This window comes from Hakea prostrata, chromosome 6 (genome assembly GCF_041222555.1).
Source record: "Hakea prostrata isolate BN-2017 chromosome 6, UWA_Hpros_2, whole genome shotgun sequence".
Lineage (NCBI taxonomy): Eukaryota > Viridiplantae > Streptophyta > Magnoliopsida > Proteales > Proteaceae > Hakea > Hakea prostrata.
This window is the reverse complement of record NC_142605.1, coordinates 24,492,292-24,509,501: the sequence shown is the minus strand read 5'-3', so window position 1 is coordinate 24,509,501 and position 17,210 is coordinate 24,492,292. Positions and strand designations below refer to the sequence as shown.

Here is a 17,210-nt window from a genome sequence, read left to right as displayed (position 1 = left end):
TGGGGTGAGATTTCACCCCTACTATAAAAGCGCTAAATATTTGCGCATTCATAAAAATCACGTCAACCAAATAGTTTTGGATGAATCCATAGATTCAGCTTAACCAAACAGTTAATTTTATGAATTATGACTCCATATATTTGAAATCTAAAGATATTTGAAATCTCTAGACTCACATGTAAACAGACAGACCCTAAAGCAACTAGACTCAAAACAAGAGCCCAACTAACAATATCAGCTACAATGGGCCTTACATCTTACAGGGCCAAAAATGATGAAGGTTAGTTTTGTGAAATAAATAGGCTAGATCTTATGATTCATGAATTTATTTATTTTTAAAAGCCACTCTATGATTTATGATTTGATTCCCCTTGATAAAATTTCTTGATAAAATTTCATGGACCTACCATGTGATCACATGGTAGTGGAGAGATAGAGAGAATCCCCAAGTTTCATATCCTTCACTCAGTTTATATTCTAAGGGAAACAATACAAACATACACCACTCATTTCTTGATCTCCTGTCTTTTTCTTGTATTGATGTCTCATGTTTCCATCTTTAGAAAGAAAGAGACGTTTTACACCCAGAGGTTGTTGTTTCTATTTCCCCTTTTGAAGTCAAATTCTTTGATTACAAAAAATAGTAAAATTCTTTAGAACGGAAGAAGTAAATCAACCCCAAACAAATAAAAAAAAATAATAATAAAGAATGACTAGTGGTGGTGGATGTAGCTATGAAATAAATGTCATTTCAAAAATATTTAAAATTACTTTTTAGAAAAAAGAGGGAATATAGTAGTGGTGACTTTGTGCCTCCGCTACGCAATGTTTGGACTTTCGAGTTCAACTTATGCAAGCATTAGTCCAATGAACTACAAATGCAAGAACTACCTCTTTATCTTTGTGGGTAGATAATTGTCCTCTACCTGCAAATTTTTGGGACGTTGAAGAATAGCAACCCAAAGAACAAATGAAAATTTGTTTTGCTTACCAAGAAACTAGGTCAATCTCCACCAAGGCACCACCTCCGCAAAGGTTTGACTAACTCCATAGCAGATCGGACCGAGTAATGCCCATTCGCTGTCAATTTCCAAAATTGTTGTATCCTTCTGCCAACATCTATGAATAATTATTTTCTCAATTTTTGACCATTTGTGTTGAAGCTCTAGATCTGGTGGAGAATATACCAACTATTGGCAGCGTCAAGTAAGGAACTAACCTTCACGTCACGATGAAGACCCAATAGGGGGCAGTCGACCGGCCCTGATAAGCTTGACCAACTGGACCCCTATCCGGGAGCTCAAGTTGGGTTTGTTGATAACTAGTTAATTCTCAATTAAAACCTAATTTAATCCTTATGTTTTCTAGAGTTATTTTGGTTTATCACAATCTTGATTTGTGGATTTCTTGGGCATTTGGAAGTCATTATTATCATCAACAGGTGAGAAAATATATTATCATGTATTATATAATTGATTTAATTGTAATTCTTATGATTGCAAATATTATATTTATATTCCTATGAACTATTGTGGTACTTTGCATGGATACAAGGTAAATTAACATATGATACTTGTGCTATTATTCAATCATTCAATTTATGTTTGAGAATGTGATGTGTTAAAGAGTTGGGTGGCCCCCCAAGGTTGTGGGTTCACCCACTACCCTTGGTGCCTATGCCTTTTCTTAGATTCTCTAAGTGTAAGGTCAATAAGTGTCTAGGTACATTGGCTAGTACACTTGGAAGAGTGCTACTACCCATTAAGAATGAATATTGAAGCTGAGTGACCCATGACTGGTAGTGGCTGGGTCCTGTAGTCATCCAACACAATGTGTGGTTTCCGTAGGGAGGCTCAAGCCCACTTGTCGTCATGGGAAGGTTGCATATGTATAGTGTTGAGATCGTGGTACCTTTAACACGATGTGCGATTTTTGTGAAAAAATCACAAGGGTGTTTGCCTAAGCATATCTGGAAAGTTATAGAGTTACGAAATCTTAGTCTAGTACGATGTGCAATTTTTGTGGGGAATAACATTCCTAGGTGAGAAGGATATGCAAACCAAAAGGGCACTAGGCACTAGGGAAGGTATTCGGATCACATGTAGTATGAGACATAATTGACTTTGCATTGGGTTATACTTATCCCAGATGCACACTAGTACTTAGGCCAAATGATGTGGTGAGAAAGTAGTGACCTAATCCCTAGCCATGATATGATATGACATGAACCCATTGCCACAATGAACCCAATAGAGATAACTATCCTTGAGGGAGATTGACGAGACTAGCCAAAGGAGGCTGATGTTATTACTTAATGCATGTTTGCGACTGCATATTCATTTTCTCATTATTTATTTATAAATGTTTAACTATGTGTGTGATAGATACACGATGTATGATCATGTTAACTTCACTAAGTTCTGTGGAACTCATTCATTTTTATGTATTTCTCTTAGATTTCTACTCCAGGTTTTGTTTAGAGAGTTCGCCACCGACAGAGTCCTACGAGGGACTGGCGGGAGAGGACACAAAGATTCATAGAGAGTTGTGCCATTCTTTTATATGTTTATTTATTCATTAGGCATGGACACTATTTATACTCTTAATCTTCTTCCGAAACATTTAGATTTCCACTATTAAACAATTTTCTTTTTTTAAATTTTGATTATGATTTGAGTTATTTTGAGTGATGATTTGAAGATAATTGTAATAACATTTGGGGTTTATTACTTTATTTTTCTTTTTGCTATTGGATTATGCTATGTTGTATTATATTATTGTGAACTGACCATGAACCTGATCGTGTAGTATTATTACCCCTATGAATGTTTGGATGAGTCCGAATCCAGCTTAGTGGAGTGTGACACACAAAGCCTTGGAAGAGGACAAGGGGGGGGGGGACGCCCAAATATTTATCCGGGAACTTCTTGTGGGAAAACCCAAGACATCAATCAAACTCCCCCACTTTCCAAGATTTAAAGACAAAACTTCTTTCACTTCGTCCGGAGTAACAAGACGAATCAAAAGAAAACCCTACTCGGCTAATGGCATCCTATGTTCCTGTAACTCTAAGTTCTGAGCAAGGTTTAAAATATCGGTATCGAGTATTGTACCGGTTAGGTGATTTTAAGAGATGTATCGTCCTGTATCGAGTATTGTATTGCTTTGACTAATATATTTTAGCGTAATTTAATGGAGAGACGTATCGAGATGTATCATATTGGTTGGGTCAAATAAAGATACGTATCGGCTAGTATCGTATGGTATCGTGGGATACTTTAAACCTTGGTTTCTGAGACATAATTTGACATGAACAGCAGCCTCTCATCGTATCTCTTCATTAGAGGTGGCCCAATCACCATTAGATTGTGAAGTCCATGATTCACACGACAAATTTGTTCATAACACGAGTCAATTCAACAAATAAGCCGCCTTATGTGAGTTTACCGAGTCGACGCGCACAACAACAGTCAGCAGACAGTACTCGGCAGCGTTGGGTTAAGCAAGCAATTTACAGTTCTACCCTTGTTGGGTCGTTGGGGGCTTGGAGCCATAGGGTCAGGTCGTCGTGGCGCTCTCTGCTTCAATCGTCAAGCGTTTTCTCTTTTTCTGTCTTCCGTCATATTGGTTGGTTTTTGGCGCTACCCATTATTCTCACAGATGCCGTTTAAATACTCTGGTTTCGTCTTCTTTTCATACCTTGAAAAGCCTTAACCTGGTTTTATTAGAGTTCCTGAAAATTCTTATTCATACTGTTCATCGATGCTCAGAGCCTCAATGCAATTCCTGTAAATATCTTCGCCTTCATTCTCCGTTGAGGCCATTTTCTTTGATTGATTGTTCTAGGGATTGCGAGGACCCCTTTTTCCCAAGTTTTGGGTGAAAATGGGGTCCAATTCGATTTCCAATTACGATTGGGTCAATGATGTTGGAGTTTCCGACCCAGAGTTCAATTGGGCTCTTGACGGTTTTAACGATCTTCCCAATGTCGGGTATGGTATTCGGACTCATATATCTCTCAACTCCAAGATAGATCTTCCCTTAATCCCCCCCCCCCCCTTTAGTAGATTTCTTATGTCTTCTGTAACTACTGGTGATTGTTTTTAGTGCAGAAAAATAGTATTTTGCAATGTTGATATTGATATCGAGTTCAGTTATTTGATTGATTTTGTTGATGAATGAAGCAGTGTGGAGATTGCGGATGGATATGGAAATTTTGGTGGAGGTATCGAGAATAATAACTCTAGGAAAAGGTGAATATGATTTTTACCCAGTAGTTCTGTTCCTTTTGTTTAATCAGTATGGGTTTTACTTTCAATCTAGCAAGTAATTTATTATTCAGATTTCGCCGAAATTGATGTTTGGTTGTAGATGAATGAATCGTAGTTTATTGGCTTATGCTGCTAGTCGGTTAAGTTCATGCCCTTACATTTAATGAGACAGGGAAAGGAAAGGAAGAACTCCCTACAATTTGTGGTTGTAGATTAGCTCAGCCCTTGTCTTTTCCGACTAAAATCATCTAGGGTGCAAATCCAGTGAGCAACAGCTTTACTTGCTGCACCCAAGTGTGTCATTGTGTTCCAGTTTGCAGCGTACTCTTTCAGATTGTTTTGGCACTATTATGTTAGATTTTTATAAGTCATTTTTTTTTTGGAATGGGGTTTGACTTCAACAAAGAACCCCAAGATTTGAGGCTTTGGTTTTGGTGAAAATTTGAGATCTGCCAGTACATTCTGGAAAGAACGAAAATCTTATAAATTGTGGCTTGTTGATTCGCTTGGAGATGTTTGTGTGGTTGTTTTCCTTGAAGTTTTGCTATGACGGCATTGTCTTTCACTTTTAGTAATTCAAAATGATCAATGGTTTTTGGATTCCTTGCTTTCTTGTAGGCTCGTTTGGAATCAGTTATCTGTAGGGTTTTAGGATAAGTGCACTGATCTTAGGCACTTCACTTTTTAATTACAAACTGCATCATAGTACCAGGTTGGGAGTTGGGACTGGCTGAATTGACAGATTAGCTTATCTCTGTTGTATTATGAATGGTATAAAGAGTAACCTTGAGGCGTTTTACTATGTACATTATAGAACAAAACCCTGAAATTATGTCATCTATCTCCTCATTCAGAGAAACATGATTGATGACTAATGTTCAGGTACTGTTTGCTGGGATGATGCTGTTTCTTCATTTCATGGACCAGTCTCATTTAAGTAATATTGGAGAATTTATATCATTATATGGTCTCATTGTCATACTCTTGCTATGTATCCAATAGGGAGAATGTTTATTTTCTCCTTGCCCATCGGAAATTTATTTTACCATGAAAATGGCCATTTACTTTGTAGTGGGTGGCTTTGCAATAGATGTTGTTGTGTAATTTTTACATGAGGTATAGAACTTCCTATCTGTCATTTTCTAACATTTTAAGAGACTTTATCCTGAGCTATCTTACTCATTCATAGCTGCCCATTCTTTGTATTATTTTTGCTGCTTCTGTCATAAGCTTTGCATTGACTGGACAATGGAATTCTTACGCTTTATTATTTGTAGGCTCTCCTTGTCACCAGAATATGTGCAAGAGTCTGTGAAGTTAAATTTGATGTTCTTCACTAGTACAACTGGAGCCACGTAGTATCTATAACATAACTTGGTTTGTTTCTTAATACTGAGTATCACTGTGAAACAAACAAATGTAGTGGAAAGTTCTAAACTTGCTTTTCTTTCTCAAGATCAGTTTTCAAACAGTTCAAAGGAAGCTGCTAGAGATAAGATTATCCACTAGGGTCTTCGAAGGCGTTATTTCAGCTCATGGATGGATTCTAGGGGTGTGAGGCCTTTTATTTTTGGATTACTGATGTAATGGGCATTAATCCTGTATTCAGGATTAATTATACAGATAAAATCATGTAGACGGCATTATTTGCTGTTAAGTTACTTTATCTATAAAGAGTCTTTTTAGTTAATTATTTTATGTGTTATTATCAATAGTTTATGTTTGTTTATAGTCCTTTATAGCAACTATTTTGATCACTTAAAATATATTTGGCCTAGGTAACTTGAGGACAACTGTTTGTTTGGTTTAAGAGTCCTATAGTCAGTTTATATGGTCTTTTATAGAATGGGTTGTGATCCAGCATGAATTATGATGAATGGATTGATTTGATTTTGAATTACTGGTTGTTACCATTTTTTTTTAATCTCCCCATGATTTCCCTTCTCTGTTACAGCCTGCAATCTTCATTTTTACTACTAAATCCAGACGTGGTATTTGCGGGAGCCTCATGCGCTGGGACATTCGTTTTACTGATATATTTAATTTATGCATCTGTGCCCTATTGACATTTTGTTTGTTATACTTTTGGCTATATCAGCTTATTTTCTCAAGGCCTACTCCACCATTGTTAGTGCACAAAATATATTGCACAATCATGACTCTCAAAAATAGACTCAGACTTCTGTTAAATTCACTATATTAGTTGCTGGGTTATATCTTATAACCTTGCACTTAAAGGAGAAAGTAACTCATAACCTAGTTGGACTATGAAGCTGAAAATAAATTGACTCAAATAATAACTTTAACTAACTCCTACAAATATAGCACTGAAATAATAAATACCAAATAAATTAACTAATTCGATCCCTTGGGGAGCCAAAAAACCTTTGGAGTGGTTATTTTCTGGTTAAGGCCTCCAGAGTTTAAGGTGCTGGTCCAACCAGCCTAGTGAAACTGCTTCAGTGTGTAACACAACAATCCAACAAATACGGACCTGGACACATCTATTCTGGTTGCAGGCGGTCTTTTACGTCTTAAATTTGTGACACTACTTACAGTATTCTCTCTGTGTATTTATTTATCTATTTTCTTGTTCTCATTTTGCTCCTTTATTCATTTATTCATTTATTTTATTTACTATTGTGTTCCTAAAGAAATCTTCAAGGTATGTAGGTCTTTTGGTTCATGTGGACATGAGAAGTAGGAGATATCTTTTTGGTTAATCACCTCTATGATCCTTAAACCTACTATCTCTCTCTCTCTCTCTCTCCCCCCCCCTCCCTTCTTTTCTGTTGGGATATTTTCTGCGAGGAGAAAATTTTCAACCAGCACTGTGTCAACATGCTTTTAACAGGGACCACCATTTGGTGTGTAACGAAAAGGAATCTGAACAGTACCTGCAAAGAGGAGAGAGAGGAGAGAGAAAGAGGGAAGAAAGACCTTCTGAACCATAAGACGTGATAGATTCAAACTATCATGCTTTATTTATTTATATTTTGGGGGGGGGGGGTTGTAGACTTTTTGTAGGATGTACTAAGAGTCATATCAGTCAATGTACAACTGCAGCAAGAAATAAAATTAAAACTCAAATTTAGACTTTACTGCTAGCTAAACTAACCCTTAACATGATAGGTACAATCCCCTTTTGTCGTATTAGCCACTAACCATCTGATGTGCACCTCATATTCCAGTACATGTTCGATTTCTCTCTCACTTAACTTATGTGATGTGATTGATTTGATGGTTAACATGAAGGATCCTAGCCTTCTTATGCTCAAGATTCTCATTTTATGATTAAAAGATCAGTTGACTAGTTGACTGTGCAAGTTTTGCATCAGAGTGGTGCTCTGAACATAGAATATTGTTCAAGTTTTTCTCTTCTTACATTGATCTTTACTTCTATGAACTTTGTAGAATGAGGGATGAATCATGCGAGGGAATTAGGTCCAAAGCATCTCGGGAGAAAATGAGGAGAGACAGATTGAATGATAGGCATGTACCTTACTTTTTCCTATATTTGAACTTGTTACTTGTGTTTAAGTTGAATGGAGGAAATTATTCTGCTACCTCCCCCACCACATCCTCCCCAAAAAATACCCCCTCGTTAAGTTTTGATGTATTGCTTCTTTGACGTTTGCATTATTTGTCATGTGGACAATTCTTAGGTTCTTGGAATTGGGTACTGTTCTTGAGCCTGGCAGACCTCCTAAGACTGACAAAGCTACTATTTTGAGTGATGCTGCTCGTGCTTTGCTACAGTTAAGGACTGAAGCACAGCAGCTGAAAGAAGCAAATGAGAAGCTGCAGGAGACGATTAAAGATCTCAAGGTGTCTTATTGCTCCTTGCTTTTCTAACTCATTTTCCTTTTCTTTCTTTTTTCCCCCTGGCACACGGAGGTGGTTGGGTGGGGTGGGGGGGGGGTGATTGTGGAGGTTTAAAGATATGCAAGTCAAGTATCTTTCAACATCAAGAGATTCCGAAATTGCCTCTGAAACTACCACCTGGATTGAAACCCAAAATTACCACCTGGAGATAAAACCGCTTCTATCTCCATTTGTACAAAAGAAGTCTGTGCATTAGGTATTAGCATTTCCCTAGAATTGAGTAATGATTCCCATTCCATCAGATGTGATGGGTTTTCTACCCAAAAAAGAAAAGAAAAAAGATGTGATGGGTTCTCCTGTGTAATGGCTAGTGGGTATCTAGATTAAAGCCCATCTGGTTTGGTGAAGCCTCCGTTGATTCAAATATTTATATGCGCTTTGACATCATCAGGTGGAGAAAACTGAACTCAGGAATGAGAAGATAAATCTGAAGGCAGAGAAGGAGAAACTAGAAGAGCAGGTCAAAGCAATGAGTCTACCACCAGTTGGGTTCATGCCACACCCTGTTGCATTTCCTGCTGCTGCATTTGCTGCGCAGAGTCAGGTTGCCTCAAACAAGACAGCGGTTCCCTTCCCTGGATTTCCTGGTGCAGCCATGTGGCAATGGATGCCTCCTGCTGTCGTGGACACTTCACAAGATCACAAATTAAGGCCTCCTGTAGCTTGATGAATCAAAGGGTATTAAATCCCAATTCCCCCCTCCCTCCCCCTCTGAATGGAAGTTGGTAGTCAACATCTAGTTGCTAACATGTTTTTCTTCCTGTTTCCGGATAAATAAAAAAATCTAATTCTGTCATTGTTGAATCTGCGAGACACTTGTACACTTCAAATACTTGTTGATGAGGAAATCTATAGCTCTCTCTTTCTCTCCCCCTCTTCTCTTGTAAATGATAAGTATATCTGCAGTGGGTGTGTGTGTGCTTTTTCTTTTTTCTTTTTTCTTTTTCCCTTTTCCCTCCCTCTTTTGTGGGGAATTGAGTCAATTGACCAAGGTATCCAGCAGCATTTTTTTTCTCTTGAGAAATTTAGCGAGTCTTTCCTTTTGCAATTTAACTTCAGTAAAATACCTTTTTGCATTTAACTTCAGTAAAATAATTGCTAGTCTTTTTGGCATTTTCACATTTTTTATTTTCTTCAGTGTTCATGTAAAACTCTATCTGTTGGAAATCGAGGCCAGGAATTGAATTATATTTTCACATGAAATTATCAATTAGTTGAGTTGTTCGGGATTGATGATATCTGGGTCTGCTCGTGTCAGACTGGGTGGAGGGGATCTAGACTCGGGAGTATGTCTTGGATCTCCCCAAGGAAAACTTCGGAAACAGTCAGTACACAGTTGTGATACGAACGGAAAAAATTCTTAAACAGAATACACCACCAATACACTATGGTGCCAATAATTTGAGGGAAAAACGTCTGGATGGATATGAACCAAATCAAACTGCTTATCGTTTTCAAATGCTAGATTCTTCCTTGTTGAATGAACAGTGTTGATTTTCCTCCATGGATCTCTGTTTTCCATATTTACCGTGTTTCAGTCGGGTATAATTTTCTGAATTAAGATCTACTAATTGAAAACTTAATCATTATTAGGAGTTCCATGGACGGAGGAATCAGGAATGCCTTCTTTACCACCCCTCTGTTCATTGTCTTACATCTCTGATCTTCTTCTTAACATCTTCAGTTCAATCTCAGTTCAAATCCAAGCCCAAATTCCTGTGAGATTTTTCTGTTTTTCGGGAAAAGAATGTTCCAAAATTCAAGGAATTTGGGCTTGTGATGCAAAGTTGCAAACCACCATTCCTTGTATTGTTTCCATTGATTCTGAACGCAAAAGGAGTCTCTTACAGTTGGGATTTTCCATACGTGAATGGTAAACTTGCATTTGGAAAATCAAGAAAAAACGATAGAAGACTTTTGGATCTACAAAAACTTGAATTCAATCTTTGGATTCTATGATTTATATTGCTGGAGATTCTGATTGAGGGTGGGATTTGGGGCAAGTGGGCGAAGCTCAAGTCCTTAGTAGAGGGAATCCTGGAGAGTGTTTTTTGTTTTTTTGGCCTTAGGAGTAAAGTTCCCCTGTTCATTAATTGGGACTGATTTGTGAAGGAAATAATCATGGCAGACCCTATTAAAATCTATATTTTATGTGAAAGAAAAGAAAAGAATCATAAGTGAATTTAAGAGAAGCTAACATGATTCGGTTGTGTACTTCAACCTACGTCCACGGTGAAGAGCAACTGCTAGTTTTCTTTTTTGTATCTTTGTATTTAAAATTGTATTTGTACATGTCATTATATAAAATTTTTAGGAGTTTCTTACTATGATACAATTCTTGAAAACGTTGCTGTCTTGGACAAGACTGAGTGATGATAAGAGAGTTCAACTGCTGGGTTGTTTACATGTGTTGGAACTCTTAGCTTGAGTTTCAAATTTGAATTGATTTGAATGTCTAACTTCCATGAGTTGCTGTGATAGAGTAGAGTCCTCTAGGGGAGTCATGGAGGTTCCTTAACAAACCCCCAGTTGGTTGGCTACATGGAAAGCTCCAGTTGTGGGTTGGTGTACAACTTCCATTTCCCTTAGGTAAACTCAAATTAAAATGTTAAATGTTAGGGTGAATTCACTTGTATCCGGAGGATCCTGACCCAACCTCTTTCCCCCATCGCCCGCCTCGCCCGCTCTCAGTGGGTTTTTTTTTTTTGGAAAATGCCATGTCAGCATTGCCACATCAGCCTCCATTAATTTTGATGATAACAAATACAATTTACTTATATCTACATTAAGTTGTGTTTATCCAGCTCATTACTAAAGTGGACCGATTCCATCTTATTAGACCAAACTCATTGAATGCTCAAGCCCAAGTCAAGTCAATCAATTTTGGGCAAAGAACCAAAATCAAGATGAATATCAAGTTCAATGCACAAGAAGGTGCGGAGATCAAGTCAAGAATCAAGATTTAGATGAATTTAGGACTTAGTATACTCTCACATACACACATAGGTAACCACATTAATTATATGCATGTCATGTTACTAGACTGACCTAGGCATAGTAGGAAGGTGTATGAGGCTTAGGTTTGACAAAAAAGATCAAAAACCCAAACCAAGTCCTAGTCCCAAAGTAGATGGGCTACTGTGCACCAGACGGATGTCCGCTTGTTCACAGTAGGCCAGACGGACGACCGTTTGACCATACAGTTGTTTGTTTGGAGCAAAATTTCTCACTAAAATTTTGTATCCATTGGGAAGTTGGGCCAAACAATTGAATGACTTCTTTATAAATCCAACCAACCTCATTTGAGAGATTCCACCTTGCCTACTAAGTTATTACTCTCACACAACTCTCAAAGCTATCATTTGGTGAATTAACATTGATTACTAGCCTTCTAACTCCATCCAACTCTAAAGAACATTCCAAAGTTGCCAAACAAACTCATTGGAGTCAAGTTTGGAGTTATTGAAGGCCATTGAGACTTCTTGTTGGTGCATTGCATTTTTTGAAGCGTTCACTCATTGCATCGCATTCACACAAGGGATAAAGTGTCACTCCCCTTGTTAGGTAATATCTTTCACTTCTCATAATTGTATTGATTGTTCAATTCTAGTCTATGTTGATTAGAATTGGTAGAGGGCGTTCTTGCCCTATTTAGAACACAAATTGTAAGGGGTGCTCTTGCCCTACTTAGGAAACAAAGATTGTAAATGGTGTTCTTGCCCTAATAAACATATATTGTAAGAGTTTGATTCTCTACCTACCGTATTGAAAGAGAATCATTAGTGGAATACTTCTCTTGAGGCCAAGAGAGGAGTAGACGTAGACTTGTAAAGTCGAACCACTATAAACTTTTGTATTGTGATTGTTTGTTATTGTCTAATTTCTTTTAAATCTTCAATTTATTTTGAAATTGCAATTAAATCAAGAAATTGTGACAATCCACTAGTTACAACATAATCACCCCCTCTAGGTTGTATTAACAATATATATATATATATATACACTCACGTGCAGATGCATGTGGATTTTTTGCTTTTATTATGATAAAGTAGATTAATACTGAGTACAACTTCCTAGTAGTAATGCCTAATTTTTTCCGGTTGATCTTAAGTTCTAGTCATTTAAGAATAAGTACAAATTTTGAAGGTTATAAAGAATAAAAGAGAGAAACAGTGGGGTAAAATATTTGGAAGTTGTGCTTCACGTTTTCCTTCTATTCTTGCTCCCTATTTACTCTTACTCCTCTCTCAAAAGTTTCAAATATGATTCATGGATGAATGAAGTACAAATTATGTTGCTTCATTCATATTTCAAAGTGGTTGTACACTTTGTTTTGGCCTCTTTCATCAATTAAAGCAATGAGTTTTTTGTTTTTCATTTCTTTTCTCAGGATCTTCTCTATAACTTCACATTAACCCAGTAAATATGATAGAAGTAGTGGTAAATTAAGAAAACAAAAAAAAACAAAAAAACATGAGAGATCAGTAAATAAAAAATAGACTGGAGAAGGGGAGATTGGTGGAGATGTCTACAATTTTGTGAACACTTATAGAATAAAAATAGAACTAACACATAGAAGATAATAATTTTTGGACTTCAGAAGAAGGGTATAAATAAACCATGATTGGGCATTCAAGTATTATCCATCAAGTGCATGATAAAACCTGAAGTCATCATCACTTTTGCTAGAAGATCAGTTTGGAATAAATTGTCTTTAATTTTATGGGGGTCCCGGAATAGAGGGAAAATGCGACATGGGATGGTTAGTTCGTTACCTCAGGCACAAATCTAAATTTTGTCTTGAGTCTCTTGACTTTTTGAGTAGAGTAGGGACAATGGCAAAGCAATTGTGTCAGGGATTGAGTTTGGAAGTGGAGATTTGAGCATACGGATTTCCTTCTTCTGATGTCAAGAGGATTGTCAATTCAAATTCTTTGGGGGAAGAACTCAAACTCTTTTCTTTCTGTGCATAAGTTACGTTGAGTGGAGTGGCTCTAGCTCTTTTTTTAACTTACAGTAGAAAATAAATTTGCAAGGTGCAAATTCTTAACAAATGTTGTCTGATCAATTCGTTGGGTGTCGAAGGAGCCGACGAAGAGACCACAATATGTGTCTCAACTGTATCAGAGAAAGTAAGAGCATGTTATCACAAGGTTTTATGCTGAAGGCTAGAGGCAACCATCGACTTGCTCATCAGTTGTGCAATCGAATATGTGTTTGATGAAACTTACTGGAAGAATAAAGAGCTCAACATTATAGGAATTTAAATATCATCAAGAGTGATTTTCACTTTCAATCTCTAGACAGAACCCAGATTCTATATTAGAGTATTGACCTTGTTGGAAATCTGTCTACATAAGATCTCAGTTGGGAGGAATTCTTTGAAAAACCGGCAAATCTCTGATTGATTACAAATCTTTATCTATTAGAATTGGATTGGAATAAAATAGGCAAAGTAAATCTGGACCTACTTGCTGCCATTGAGTGAAGGAATTTTTTAAACAAAAGAAACTTGTTCTCAGTTAAGCGAACACGTGGAATAGTCATATCGAATCTCGACTTTCAAATTGTAGTTCATCCAAGCCGACAAAATAATAAGACATTCAAAGGGAACAAAATATGTGAACTTGCATTTGGAGAGTGCAATATGTTTGTCCTCATGGTTCCCTATTTTTTCACTCTTCAGGGAAGACGCCAAACCTATTGGATAGTGGTCTCTTGGTTTTATTTGTTGAAAAGAATTTTTATAGTAGGGTAATAAATTAGGAATCCGGTTGATAAAAGGATGCATCGATTTTATTGTTATGAATAATATTAATAGGAAGAAAAAAAAAAAAAAAAAAAAAAGAGAGGTGACTATTTATAGAGAGGCATAACTTTTGAGGTAAGGAGGTATTAGTTTAAAGAGTTGCAATTGATGTTGATAAGTAGGGGTAGTTTAGTCTAATGACAAAACATATCATAATTGAATTCGGTTTTCCTTTTATTTACTTTTTCGAAAGGGTGTGTTTCACAGAAAGGGGTATATTGCTCTGTAAGAGGGGTATTTTTTGTCCAATGAAAAATCATCCAAGACTAAGTTGAGGTTTTACTTTTATATAGTAGTATGATAGTATGATACATGTTTACCCAAAAAAAATAATAGTATGATATATGTTACCAAAAAAAAAAGAAAGATAGTATGATATATATTTATTATTTATTGTTTTCACAGATGCAAAAGGAAAGAAAAAAAGGGGAGAGAGAACTGGGGTTGGACTGGGACCGAGTGCCTTGACCATTTCTAGTGTGTCAGGGAAATGGTTAATAAGAGACAGATGTTCTTAAAAGAGGGATAAGCATTGAGATTAGAATTAGCACAACATAGAAACTTTCTCATTGGAGCCCTTCTTCTCTCCTATTAATCTGGTTTTTATCTTAATCTTATGAGGTTTTACTGCCTATATCTTCACACCTAACCCATTCGAAACTCTCAGCTCCTTTCATTCCTTTCTATTTTTCTTTCTGCTCTTCTCAAATGGCTGGGAATTGGTTGTTTTTTCATTTTTCTTTCGTTGTTTTTGCTTTGATAAACTTTTCTACTGCCTCTGATAGAGTGGCTTTTTATGGAATAAAAAGTGGAAATGTCTCTCTGAAGTTCACAAACTGGGGTGCCTCCATTGTCTCAGTAAACCTCCCTGATAGAGAAGGTTTGCTCAACATGAAATTCTTGTCACAAAAATATTTCAAATTCTTATTGTTCTTTAATCTTTGTTTCTTTCTGTTGGTGCAGGAAAATTGGCTGATGTTGCTCTTGGTTATGATAAGATTGCATCCTATACAGTGAGAGAAATCCTCTCATCACTATTTCTTTTCTTTTCATTTATTTTTAACTAGCTCTAATTAATATAGATTTTATGTTAATGGTTTTTGGATTTTGCACTCTAATTATGATAACTATTTATGCTTGATTATTGGTTTATGGTTGATATTAACAATCATAAGATTGATATATCATTTTCATTTACTTAGTTTTCTCATAAATTTTCAAAGATTTTTTATTTTTTTTTCTTCCTTTGGTTATCAAGATTTCTTAATTCTCTAAATGATTCTCCACTACAGAATGACACAACATACTTTGGAGCCACAGTAGGAAGGGTTGCTAACAGGATTGGAGGGGCCAAGTTCACTCTAGATGGAAAAACATATAAATTGGTAGCTAATGAAGGAAATAACACACTCCATGGTAATATTTTATTTAAAGAACATTTAAATATATACATACTTCTTTAATTTTACTCTTTTTTTTTTTTTTTTAAATTATTAATTTATTCAATATAAATAAATTTTTAGGTGGACATAGAGGTTTTGGTGATGTGATTTGGACAGTATTGTATCACAAGCCAGAAGGTCACAATCCTTATATCATATTCACCTATCGTAGTTTTGATGGTGAACAAGGTTGGTAGTACTCTCTATTTCATCATCTATTAATGTAAAATCATGGTTTAAGAGCTCAATATTAAGACATCTCAATTTCCTGGAAAAAAAAGGAAGGAAAAAAAATCCCGATAATATGAACGGTAGTGCTTGAACCCTAAAAGTTCTTTGCTTACATTTAATAATATTTATTGTAGGTTTTCCTGGTGATGTGGAGGTATATGTAAAGTTTATGATCTATGGGGATAACAAGTTGTATGTAAACATGAAAGCTGAAGCCATCAATAAGGCAACCCCGATAAATCTGGCTCAGCATGTCTACTGGAATCTTGGTGGGCACAACAGTGGTGATATCCTATCTGATATCGTTCAGATCTTTGGATCTCATATAACCCCAGTAGATAAGAAGTTGATCCCTACTGGTCAGATTGTATCAGTGGAAGGAACACCATATGATTTCAGAACACCTGCTACTGTTGGAAGCAGGATCAATCAGCTTGCAAATGGGTACGACATGAACTATGCCATAGATGCAAAAGAGGGCAGACGCTTGAACAGGCAATCACTGAAGAAGGCAGCCATTGTTTACAATGCCAAATCTGGAAGAGTATTACAGCTATGGAGTAATCAGCCTGGGCTGCAGTTTTATACTGGCAATATGATCAGTGATGTGGAAGGGAAAGATGGAGCAGTTTACCACAAGCATGCAGCAATGTGTTTGGAAACTCAAGGGTTTCCTGATTCAGTAAATGAGCCTAATGATTTCCCTTCACAGATTGTGTATCCGGGGAAGACTTACACACATTCCATGGTTTTTGAGTTTTCAACTAGAGAATAAGAAAGTAATGGGAATCGATAAATGGGGGAAGAAGAAACTGGGTCATTTGATTTGATGCAAAGTCTTGAATGTGGAAAGATTAAGTAGGCGTTTGAAGAAAGATTCTTCATTGTTTGAGTTGTTCTTATAACTTTGAAGTTGCAATCAAGCTTCTCTCTTTTTTTTCTTCTTTTCTTTTTCCGCTACATATCAATGTCAGGAAAGATCTGAATTGATGGATTAACTTGGTTCTTTTTTTGTAGAAGAAGCCAGGTATAATGTTTTCAAAGATAAGGTTTATCTAGAACTCATGGATCCATATCTTAAGTGAAAACATAATTCAAGAATTACATCTGGGAGAACCAAAAACTTTATCTGGATTTATCAAACAAGGAATAATATTTACAGAAGGTTTGCTTCACCGCAACTGGCTTACATAGGATACTTTAGAATCTTGTAAATGAGAAACATAATCAGAAAGAAAACAAAATTGGGCAGATAAGATTATATCTTGAGACATGATGGAACTTTTTTGCTGAAGCTCAGCAAAGAGTATATTAGAAGAAAGAGAAACCATGAAGAACTGATCACTTATTCTCTGAATGCTGAAGTCCACCATAAAATTTCAGGTCCTTAAAGTTTGATTTCTCACATGAAAGAATCCAACCAAATTGCTTCCCTTGTTGAGATTTTCCTTAATTCTTATTGTTTCACTTTATCTTTCTGGTTCCTTTTATTTTTTTTCTTCTTTTGGGTGCAAAAACTGGTGAGATAATGAGACTTACAGAGATATAACCTTACACGTTGACCATATAATC

The 17,210-nt window shown here is 36.4% G+C and overlaps 2 protein-coding genes across 2 annotated transcripts; both read left to right on the top strand.

Annotated features, from left to right (window-relative positions):
- Nucleotides 1-3,613: 3,613 nt before the first annotated feature.
- On the top strand, nucleotides 3,614-9,096 carry LOC149012793 (transcription factor ILR3-like). The gene is made up of 5 exons (XM_089159141.1): nucleotides 3,614-3,992; nucleotides 4,188-4,253; nucleotides 7,686-7,763; nucleotides 7,937-8,099; nucleotides 8,548-9,096. The coding sequence occupies exons 1-5, from the start codon at nucleotides 3,886-3,888 to the stop codon at nucleotides 8,821-8,823; spliced, it is 690 nt and encodes a 229-aa protein (XP_089015267.1). The 5' UTR covers nucleotides 3,614-3,885; the 3' UTR covers nucleotides 8,824-9,096.
- Nucleotides 9,097-14,673: 5,577 nt separating this feature from the next.
- LOC149012792 (uncharacterized) lies at nucleotides 14,674-16,413 on the top strand. Its single transcript, XM_089157660.1, has 5 exons — nucleotides 14,674-14,845; nucleotides 14,929-14,978; nucleotides 15,258-15,381; nucleotides 15,489-15,596; nucleotides 15,773-16,413. Exons 1-5 carry the CDS (start codon nucleotides 14,674-14,676, stop codon nucleotides 16,411-16,413), a joined length of 1,095 nt encoding a protein of 364 aa, XP_089013786.1.
- The last annotated feature ends 797 nt before the right edge of the window (nucleotides 16,414-17,210 follow it).

Coding starts and splice junctions, on each gene's coding strand:
- LOC149012793 (XM_089159141.1), top strand. CDS start 3,886: ATGGGGTCCAATTCGATTTCCAATTACGATTGGGTCAATGATGTTGGA. Junction 4,254..7,685: donor AATAATAACTCTAGGAAAAG/GTGAATATGATT, acceptor TGAACTTTGTAG/AATGAGGGATGAATCATGCG. Junction 7,764..7,936: donor AGAGACAGATTGAATGATAG/GCATGTACCTTA, acceptor GACAATTCTTAG/GTTCTTGGAATTGGGTACTG.
- LOC149012792 (XM_089157660.1), top strand. CDS start 14,674: ATGGCTGGGAATTGGTTGTTTTTTCATTTTTCTTTCGTTGTTTTTGCT. Junction 14,979..15,257: donor ATAAGATTGCATCCTATACA/GTGAGAGAAATC, acceptor TCTCCACTACAG/AATGACACAACATACTTTGG. Junction 15,382..15,488: donor AGGAAATAACACACTCCATG/GTAATATTTTAT, acceptor ATAAATTTTTAG/GTGGACATAGAGGTTTTGGT.